A 10,383-nucleotide genomic window follows, 5' to 3' on the forward strand; every position below is an offset into this window, starting at 1 on the left:
TGCCTGGAAATGTATATATAAACATGTTCTGTTAGGGAAAAACAAAAGAGGGCGTCATACAATCAAAAACAAAAGCAAAAACAGAACGCACTAAATAATATCTTTGGACTTTCTTGCCCTTTGACCAAGCATGTGCCTTTTTGCTTCAACCTCATCCAAAAACAACAGGTGTGTGTGCAGCCAAAACACGCAGAGGGAGAAAATATCTGTTTCCTGTTTCTCCCTGTGGAAACGCTTCAATAAGACGAGGCCACATCAGTGAGCGGTCGGCTCGAGAACTTCAAAAAGCCGAGAAACATATTAAACATGTTCCCCTCTCTTTACACACATGGGACATACATTGTGCTCCTCTGATCTGCTTTATGTGAAAGTTAATTAAAAGGGAGACTTTTGAACAGTTATGGCGTATACAGTGGGAAATATAAAGCGCTTCCGTCTGCGTGCGCTTTGTGTTGGTTTGTCTGATCTACGCAGCAGACTGGTCTGCACATGCGACAGGGAGTGTCTATAAATGTGGTTTAACTAGTTTATTTCAGTCTTTACGGTTTGAGTTATGTAATGTTTTAACTACAAAAACAGTTTTTTGATTTTCTCCACATTGTATCTGACGTTCTTTCTTTGTCCTGTTTTTGTTTTGCAGATGAAACGCGGCCTCTGTCACAGTTAAACGTGCCCCTGCTGGCCCCGGGGCCCCTCCCACCTCTTACCACCCCGCCTACTCCGCCCATGGACTCCCCCGTGCCCTCAGTGTGCCCCCTCCTGCCCATCCCCACTCCTCCCTTGATCCCTCCTTCCTCCTCCTCTCCAGGCTGCAGCAATGGCAGCGCCAGTTCAGAGCAGCCGGGGACTGGACCCCCTGTTTCAGGAGCCGCCGGGACCCCGGCCTCCAGCAGCCCGTCCAATCCGGAGACAGAGGAGGATAAGGCCAAGAAGCTGCTGTACTGCTCGCTGTGCAAGGTGGCCGTCAACTCCTTGTCACAGCTGGAGGCTCACAACAAAGGTGGGTTATACTTTGAGCTCTGATAGGTAGAAATTGTAAAGCTTGTGCACTTTGCAGCAATTAGCTGCAAATCCTGAGGGGTTAGCTGTGACTGGACTTTTCAGAGAAGGAACTTCAGCTTTGGTTGGGTTCCTTTCTGTTTACTCAAACCACACACAGCTTTAACTGGAAACAAACCCTGTCTGGCAGATGAATTTTGCCAGGAAAACCCTCAGAGCAACTTCTAAATATGTCTTTATGACCTTCTGAAATGAAAACAAAAAACAATGTTTTTAAAAGAGTGCAATGGTTGTTAATGTTACTATTTTGGAAGGCATAAAAATTATTATTATTAGGCTGAGAGAAGATTTCAGAGTAGAAAAATACTTTGCACATCTATTTCATAAGACAGGTGCGTAACAGAAGCCAACTCCCACACATTGTCGACTTGCAAAAATAAATTTATTGGCAACGTTTCGGTACTAGACCTTCAACAGGCAAACACTTTAAAGGCAGGCCAGCGAGTGGCTACAGGCCTGCAAACAATCAGCATCATCATATCTGATCTGAATAAGTAAATGAATAACCATAAAGTTACATAAAAAGCTGAAGAAGTAATCCATGATAAATTGTAAGGTGACACTAAAGGTCACAAAGGATAAATTAAAACAGAAATGTACTTTGGGCAAGGGCGGTCGTGCTGCAACGGCTACAACGGTTTCCAATAGAAGAAACAGGCTGCAAATTCAGAAACGATTGCAATTCAAAAACGCGCTGCAAGTTTTAAAAAAACATGCAACAAAAAGCTGAAACAAATGCATTTACATCAAAGACACTGCAAATACGGAAACAATGCAAAGTCAAAAACACACAAGCCCAAAAAACACATGCAAATGGAGGTGCTCCAGGCCTGTAGGGGGCGCTTGGTGTAACAGGATTATTTATAATGGCCAGGCCACTACCATACAGTCAGAGAACATCAGAGTTTGATTTGAGGACAGGGATGACAGGAGCTTGGTGGTTTTCTTGCTGTGTTTGGCTCCTGGTATCCCGAGGCTTCCCTAAACGAACCCCTGCTCAGGCCTCTGGAGATGCCTGACATCCCTCTCACTCATCTCCCCCATCGTGTCTTAATCACTCCCAGTGTCAGAGTCAAGTTTAGCTTCGCTGTAAATATGCTGGCTAGCGTAATGCTAACGCTGTCAAATTCATCATTCCCCACTGATGTTAATGCATTTGTTTCAGCCTTTTGCAGCACGTTTATTTCATGTGCAGTTCGTTTCCGTCGTTGCATTTGTTTTGGACTTACGCATGTGTTTCTGAATTTGCGTCCAAAATAGTGAATCAATATTTCAGTTTTGTAGATATAATCCCTCCAGTGATGCCATGAAAATATTGAGAGATATTTACTTATTAATAAATCACATATTATCACGTACTGCCAGTGTAACCATCTCAGTTGTTGACTTGACTGTGACCCAGCAGAGGGCACTGAAAGCAACACGGCTCAGCAGACAACTGATCTGTTTGACACCGACGAGCTCGACCGATGTAACCCAGCACTCGTCTCCTGGTTTCATGAGCTCCGTCAAAGTGCCTCACTAGTGCATCTCACTCAGCTAACACTCTCCACTTTCTCACCCACACATTTTCTGATTATCTAAAACAAAACTCTCCCCATCTCAAACATTCATGATTTGTCTTTTCATTTGCAGCGCGCAGCATAAAAACGGTTTCCTATAGCCCGGAGCCTTCCACTTGAAAAAGTTGCAGAGGAGGACGGTAACCGCTGCATGAGGGATTTAAGCTGGGGAATAAGAGAAAAATAGGATGTTATGTGGGTGAGCTCACTACACAATAGCAGCTTGAACATTGTGTCAGGCAGCTTTCACACATGACGACACTTTCTCAGGGCTGCAAACAGCCCTCAGGTTCCCGCTGCCTGCTTTCATCCTCCATGCCCTGACAGCACCGCTCTCCTTCTGACCTTGTTTCCCTCTGAGGACATTTTGTTTCTGCTGACCTCCAGTCTTTATTTTGGGCTGTTACACACTCTCCTACACATGAAGAATAACACAACAGACAAAGAGGGACTGACTCTGTGTAACTGTATCCTACATGCCTTAAGTCATGTTTGGCAAAGCTCAGCCCGACTTGAAAGCAGACAAATACCACAAGGATGAAGCTGAAGCTGATAGAGGGGAAATCATTGAAACAATTGTGGTTAATTGATTGACACAACAATACATTTGTGTTACATCCGCACATGTTTACAATATACAAACACATGTAAGTATAAAAGAGATCACACCCAGAGGCAGCAGCCTGCTGTCAGCTCACTGGCTGCAAAGTTCAACCCCTGGATGACTGCGAGTTGAAACGGCTGAAACTCGATGAGGGGAATGATCTGGAAGCAATCACCCCAACTCATTCTCAAAATCAAAACTGTGCCTGTTAGAAGGGGCCAAAACTAAATGCACATGTGCAGACATGGAGATACGAGCAGCGAGCGTTGCTTAGAGAGAAAAAGACAAAATAAAGATAAAGTATGATGTGTATGTTGTGTTATTCCAACATTTACACAACTGTTTCCTGTCAACCCGTTTGTGTTTTCAAATGTGCCTTGTCTGCTTGTGTGTGGGTTGACACTGAGTCAACCTTATAAAGACAAAAAAAAAATCCACTGGGCCATCCATTGTCAGACCGAAATAGAACAAAGCGAAAAGAAACACCCCAAGAGCACATTTCTGGCCACGAGCGAAATCTGTCATTCCAGCCCCTTCTTCCCCAGTGGAGCCCACAGCCTCCATGTTCCCCTCCACCCACCCCCCCCCTGATGCATTCTCTCCCTCTCTGTAACCTTAACTCTGTTCAAAGGGGGTTGAGAGAGTGGCTCAAAGTCAGAGCCAATGACAGCGGGATGCTTTGCTATGAGTGTAGAGAGGCATAGCAGGAAACGGGGGCGGGAGATTGGGGTGTTTATGATCGGGTCATGACTAAAAATGTGATTACTTAATGAGAAACTTTTCTTGCTCACTTCCTGCTGTTGTCCACTTTGAAGGGAAATGCAGTCTCTAAATTCAGCCACCAGGAGTTGGACATGTTTAAATAAAAAAAACAGTGCACGTAAATGCGTAAAACTAGCATCACCACTGTTTACAACTTATTTTCTAAGCAGGTGCACGTCTTTAATCTGACAGAAGCTAGAAGGTTCCTTGTTCAAATCCCGGTTTGGACCTGGTGGGTCTTTCTGTGAGGAGTTTGCATGTTCTCCCCGTGCATGAGTGGGTTCCCTGCGAGTACTCCGGCTTCCTCCCACAGTCCGAAGACATGCTCGTTAGGTTCTCTAGTTACTATAAAATTGCCTGTAGGTGTGACTGTGAGCATGAAGTGTTGTCTGTCTCTACATGTCAGCCCTGTGATTTAGTGCCGATCAGTCCAGGGTGTAATCCCGCCTCTCGCCCAATGACAGCTGGGATAGGCTCCAGCTCCCTGTGACCCTGAACAGCATAAGCCGTATAGATAATGGATGGATGACATTAGACCTCTTACAATTTTTTGCTTTGACTTTTATATGTCTGGTCTGACTAAAACATGCCCATATCAGCACTATATATGAAACACGGCCCTATCAAATTGTACAGCATACAGCATAAAGCTTATTCCCCAGCTATTATAGCTTGTTAAAATAGTGCGTTTTCATCACATAAATATTTAGTGCTATCGTAAAAAGTACAGGTGTCATGATCACAAGCTGACTGCGATTCCATCCTCAGAGCAGACCGTCCTGCTCCTCATAATAACTCGCCCCTAAATTTCCAAACTTTGACATTTACAGTGAAAATTATTGATCGTGACAGAGAGGGTTCAGTGGTTCAGCTCTGTCATTGATGTTGGCACTTGTACTGATATAATTTACTGCAGTGCACACTTTATGACCTTACCTCACCCACTCCTCCGAATCAAATGTTATCAACCAATTAATATTATATGGACAACAGAGAGGGCTTTGAGTTCATCTCACAGAGCACAGCTGTCTCGATGCCGCCCTCTAGTGGTAGAAACATAGCACTGCAACTTTATCCAGGAGCGTGCTCTGTGTGTTGTGCACATGTGGTGAGTTATTGGAGAAGCAAGCCAGTGGTACATTTATTTTATGCCTGATGTTCATCACTGTCACAGTTTCTCCATTAGTGAGTTGCATTGCAAAGAAACACTCTTCCAGATTTGTTTTATTTCAGACAGATGGAAACAGCATGACTCATACGTATGTTTTCAATCTATTCTACCAGCTTGTAAATAATCATTCCAGCTTGGTTCATAGCAATTCTGACCTGTGCTTTGTGTGTGTCTGTCTGTCTGCAGGAACCAAACACAAAACTATCCTGGAAGCACGGAGCGGGCTGGGCCCCATCAAGGCGTATCCTCGTCTGGGCCCCAAGCCCAGTGGAGAGCAGGGAGGGGGGCCGGTGGACCCCAACACTCAGGAACGAACCTTCCACTGTGAGATCTGCAATGTGCGGGTCAACTCTGAACTGCAACTCAAACAGGTACGAGAAAGAAACTGTGTGTCCAGAAACTGTCCTTTGCTTATTCAGAATTGATCCTTGAAAATGAGGATAACTTTCCTGTTCCTGTGTTCTTTCCTCCAGCACATATCAAGTCGAAGGCACCGGGACGGCATGGCGGGCAAGCCTAACCCCCTCCTCAGCCGACACAAGAAGCACAGGGGAGCTGATCTGACGGTAACCTTTCAAGTTTTAATCTTGAATTCTGACTGTGACTCGGGCAGCAAACCTGAGACCCACAAATCAGACGGACAGTGATAATGGAGAACAGAAGGTCTGCAGGGCCTTAGAGTTAGAGCGCTTTGATTTGATCCCTACAAATGCTCGCCAGTTCTGTTTTTGACTTAACCCTTCTTCTGAAAATCTCATCTGAGAAGAAACATCTGCATTACAGCATTATGGTCTATATCTGTTTCCCCTCCATGTGCTGACCTTCTGGAACTAATAATTCTCGCGCCTCTCTCTTTTGTCTCCTCTCTCTTCTGTCTGCAGTCCTCTTTGACCTTCTCCAAGGATCTCACCAAAGCTTTGGGTGCAGGGCTCTTGCCGAACCCCTTGGCTGTTGCTGCAGCAATGGCCGCCGCAGCGTCTTCGAACCAGCTGGCTCTCCGTGCGGCAGCTCCCCAACCCCATCCGCACCATCACTTATTGCAAGGCCCGCCTCTCAGCCACGCCATCCTGAGACCCGCCCCCGGGCCCATCCGCACCACCCACGGACCGATCCTCTTCTCCCCCTACTGACACATCACCTTCTGACCTCGGCCAGTCAGGAACAGCCACTCCAAAAGCACACTGTGAAGATACAAACAGCAATTGATAGGGGACAAAAAAAATCCAACCATTTAGATATCAAACTGAGAGAAAAACAAGGGAAAGGAGCAGCGGACTGCACTAGAAGTTTATGTTCTTCCCTTTACCTGAAACTCTCCCTTCATTTCAAAGACTTCTGAGTGATCCGTACATGGAATGAGGAGAGGAGAGATTTTCATTATGCATTGAACTCCCTTGTACATCTCTCGCCCTCCCTGGTCTCTCTCCCTTGCACTGTGGCCCCGTCATGGCCGCCTCATAGCTACAGAAGAAACACACGCAGACCTTTCTAGAAACATTAATCCACATGTAGTGTTACATAGTTATTCTGGGCCAGGTTGGGGTTTCTCCTGTCATCACAGCTCAACGTGTTCTTCTCATCCTATGCACCTCAAAAACCAAGACAATAATGTTATGTCAGTAGGGTAGCTGCTTCCATCGGTCTCTGCTGTTAGCGCCACATGTAGCTGTGGCGGCCTCCTCGGTACTGTACATGTCCCTTTCTGCGCTGGAGGCCAGCAACTCTTCCGTTTGTGACACTAGGTCCTCGCTTGGAACAACATGACTTCAGCTGACAGGCAGGTGGGAGCCGCATCTGAACACGTCTGATGGTTGTAGGGGGGGTTCAGAGAGCAGAAAAGTGACTGTGGGGGATTGCGCTCTCCTGTCATTTCCTGAGAGGGTGAGGTGAAAGGAGGGCTGGCATGGGTCAGCGGATGGATTCACCCCGGGCAGCATGCAGACACACACAAGCCCAAACGAATCTGTGTTTTAAAATAGACTGTACCAACAAAAACTGCTACAGGGCACATCTGCCAACCTCCATCACAGTCAGAGAAGGGCCTCACTAAAGGGTGAAGCTGCAGAAGTCACATACTGTACTGCTGCATTTGATCTTTAGCTTTCATTGTGTTGGATGGCAATAATCTGTAATGAGAAATACTCCACTGATGAGAGCACAGTTCAAACCTATTCAGCGACACATCTGTTCGCACTTAGCTTTCAAAAAGAAGCAATTTGACGCCTCACGTCATCCTGCTCTTTATTCACTGTGTGGGTGAGGAGGTATGAATAAGGTGTGACCCTGTGTACTGATGTATTTATCTAGTTACAGCATGTGGCCTCGCAATAATATCCTGCAGGGTCAGGCCTCTGCATCATCGGGGTTGAACTCTTCCACTCCTGCCCTATCCTCCTCCTCTTCACCTCCCCCGTCTCCAAAGGGTTATATGAGTGTATAGCAGAGGGCACATCGACACTGGCAACCATAAACGCTCAAAGGGAACAAATTATAGAGAGGAAGATGAAAGCCAAACACATTCTTGGAGAAATGATCTTGAGCTGGAGTGACAACCGAGCCAGTAGCCCAGCGAGGGCCGCCAAGAGCGGGAGCCAAGACGTCCAGCTCGAGGCATCCATCGATAACTTCCTGTCTTACAACTGAAAGCCATGAAACGCACCATGATTTGTTTTCTCTTACAAAGACTGGTGAGCACTTTGTTTTGTTTGGTTTGGACTGTTGGTTTTTGCATTTATATCACACATAAAAAAGAGGAAAATAGAAAAGACAATAAAAATATTTTTGTAGGTAGGAAATGTTAATACCTGAGAGATGAAGGGAAAAGAAGAGAAGGGTGGGATGATTGATGGTATAATATATGAGTGTTGAGGCAGGCCGACTGTCTCAGCGGGGAGCTACAAAAGCTAGCTCAGCAGCAGCAAACGATCACCCTTTTCTGAACGAGATGTACACTGTGCCCTTTCATTGAGAAGCAATGAGCTCTAATGTCTTACCTTTGTCTGAATATTGCAATGCAATGAGCAATTTTTATCAGAGTGACTTGTTATCATTGTGACATGTTGTGACATGTTGTCTGGAGTCATGTGTAACCTGGGAGCAGCCAGCTGATAGACTTTTCTGTTCTTCCATGTGGAGTAGAAGCCCTCGCAGGGACTGAGAGATGCACAGAGAGATGCAGAGGTGTAGCTGGGCTTAGGGACCGACCCTTCATATTAAAGGGCCTTCTTACTATGGTAATCTCTGCTTGGGGAACAGGGTACAACGCCAGGTATCAAGGGATTAAAGCTAGATGTATGAGTTGGACTCACTGAGTTGCATTTTTTTTTTCTGTGTGTGAGAAATGTGTTTAAGTGAAAATCATGAGGAACATTATCTTTGCCATTACTTAAAGAAGAAGCTGGCTTCACGTCAGCTTCCACCGTCGTGCTCTTTTTGTTGCTGAACGAAAACCTTCTTTACAGAGTTTAATTAACGAGTGAGAAACTACTCCAGGGTCTGTGCTCTCCTTCCTGTTGGTGTGTGTACCATATGTATTCTAGTGTGTGTTGGGACCTGCTCTCTCCCCACTTCCCACCAATCAGAGACAGAGGCAACCTGGACTTTTAAAGTGGCCTAACACAATAATGGGAAGATTGATCAATCATTCTGGATTAAATCAGAGATTTGATCAATGACTGAACCTAATTAAAGTATTGCAATCTTGTCCCTGGTCAGCCAAGTAGCAGCACCACGGATATGTTCATATTGTCCTTGATATGTTCATGATGTGGTAATTCCTACTGATTCATCCTCATTATTCACATATGGGAAATAAATGTTAGATTTTCTGGGCAGGTATTTCATGTTAGCTGTGTTTAGGCTACTAGCCTTAGCCTTATTCTGCCCTCGGCCTCTCCCACAGCAGAGAGAGAGATGGAGAGGCTACGGTGTAATTTTGTCTTGCCAATAAAGTTATTTTTGAATTTCATTGTCAGAGGGGGACAAAGAGTTTGTATGGCGAATTGTAGCAATATCTGACTCATTCTGGCTACTCTTGTTTATTGCAATAAGAAAATTAAACAATAAATGTGTATGTGAGTAAAACATTATAAATGTAATTTAATGAAAAATAAACTTTATGGTCAATACTCTTGGTATTGAGAGAAACCATGGTGGGAAAAAAAGTAAATGTCAATAAATCATTAAATGAACAAAATGTCTTCTGGGTTTCTTTTATGAATCACTTATTGTGTGGTCCAACCTTGAATGTCATGGGTCATGGAGAAAATAGAAATGTCTCATGCAGTGTCTCTTATACATGTATAGGCAGGATCTCTCAGAGTAAAATGCACCCCGAAATAGCTTGAATCACTTTCATTCACTGATATGATATCATCAGGGGAATATATATCCCGAGAGTTTATTGACAAGAACAGGGTGACTTGCTCATTGACTTTAGTTATAATAGTAAACTATTATAAATACTGTAAATGCAGGGCTTTTAGTGGATTTCAAAACCAATACTAAATTGTCCATGGAGACAATTTGTCCCATGATGACATAATTGCTGGAACCTGTATGAAAACATGAAGAATACTATTCTAATCCTCAATTTTACAAACTTTTTTCAGACTTTTCTTACATCACTTTTAAAATAATGGACAGATTTACCTTCTAAGGCCTCTGAAAATTATATGAAGCTCTCAGCTCAAGACAAAAATGGGGGCGGAAGGTGGAGGACTAACAGGGTCGTAAGCCCCGCCCCCTCCCATTCTCCTTGAAGTAATTCTTTTGATGAAAAAAAAATTATGGATTAAAAACTGTAGACTTCGCTCTGGAGTTTATATATGTATATTTATGAATATAAAAAACCTAAATAAAATCTTTTTTTTAAATTTTTTTTTACGTAATGACGTTTCAGTGACGGAAGTGATGATGACCGTGGACCTTTGCCGCTTGTTTGTGTTGCAGATTGGATGGTTGGTTATAAACGTGTAGGAGAAAAAATCTTACGTTGGTCTAAAAGTTTCTATTTTAGGAGTTACTACAAGTGTTAAATCTCTTCAGAGAAATACAATAAGTCCGTGCTAATCAGCTGGTTATGGAAAGTTACCTTTGTTATCGCTAATAAACGAGGGAAAGTAGGTGTTGGTGGTGACGATCATAGAAGGCTAATTCCAACAATGTGGATACTGACTGCAAACATAGCGTTGCGACAAATGGACGATATTGAGGACGATGAAGAG

At 44.2% G+C, this 10,383-nt stretch overlaps 1 protein-coding gene across 1 annotated transcript in view; it reads left to right on the top strand.

Annotated features, from left to right (window-relative positions):
- znf385a (zinc finger protein 385A) overlaps window positions 1-9,324 on the top strand; it is a 56,223-nt gene extending 46,899 nt beyond the window's left edge. The window contains exons 5-8 of the mRNA XM_069659956.1: window positions 641-1,000; window positions 5,345-5,529; window positions 5,632-5,724; window positions 6,040-9,324. Coding sequence (XP_069516057.1) covers window positions 641-1,000; window positions 5,345-5,529; window positions 5,632-5,724; window positions 6,040-6,288 — 887 coding nt within the window. The 3' untranslated portion in view covers window positions 6,289-9,324. The remainder of the gene's footprint in view (window positions 1-640; window positions 1,001-5,344; window positions 5,530-5,631; window positions 5,725-6,039) is intronic.
- Window positions 9,325-10,383: the final 1,059 nt, after the last annotated feature.

This window comes from Semicossyphus pulcher, unplaced genomic scaffold (genome assembly GCF_022749685.1).
Source record: "Semicossyphus pulcher isolate SPU_LCO1_2020_fin unplaced genomic scaffold, fSemPul1.0.p SCAF_13, whole genome shotgun sequence".
In the NCBI taxonomy this organism is placed as follows: domain Eukaryota; kingdom Metazoa; phylum Chordata; class Actinopteri; order Labriformes; family Labridae; genus Semicossyphus; species Semicossyphus pulcher.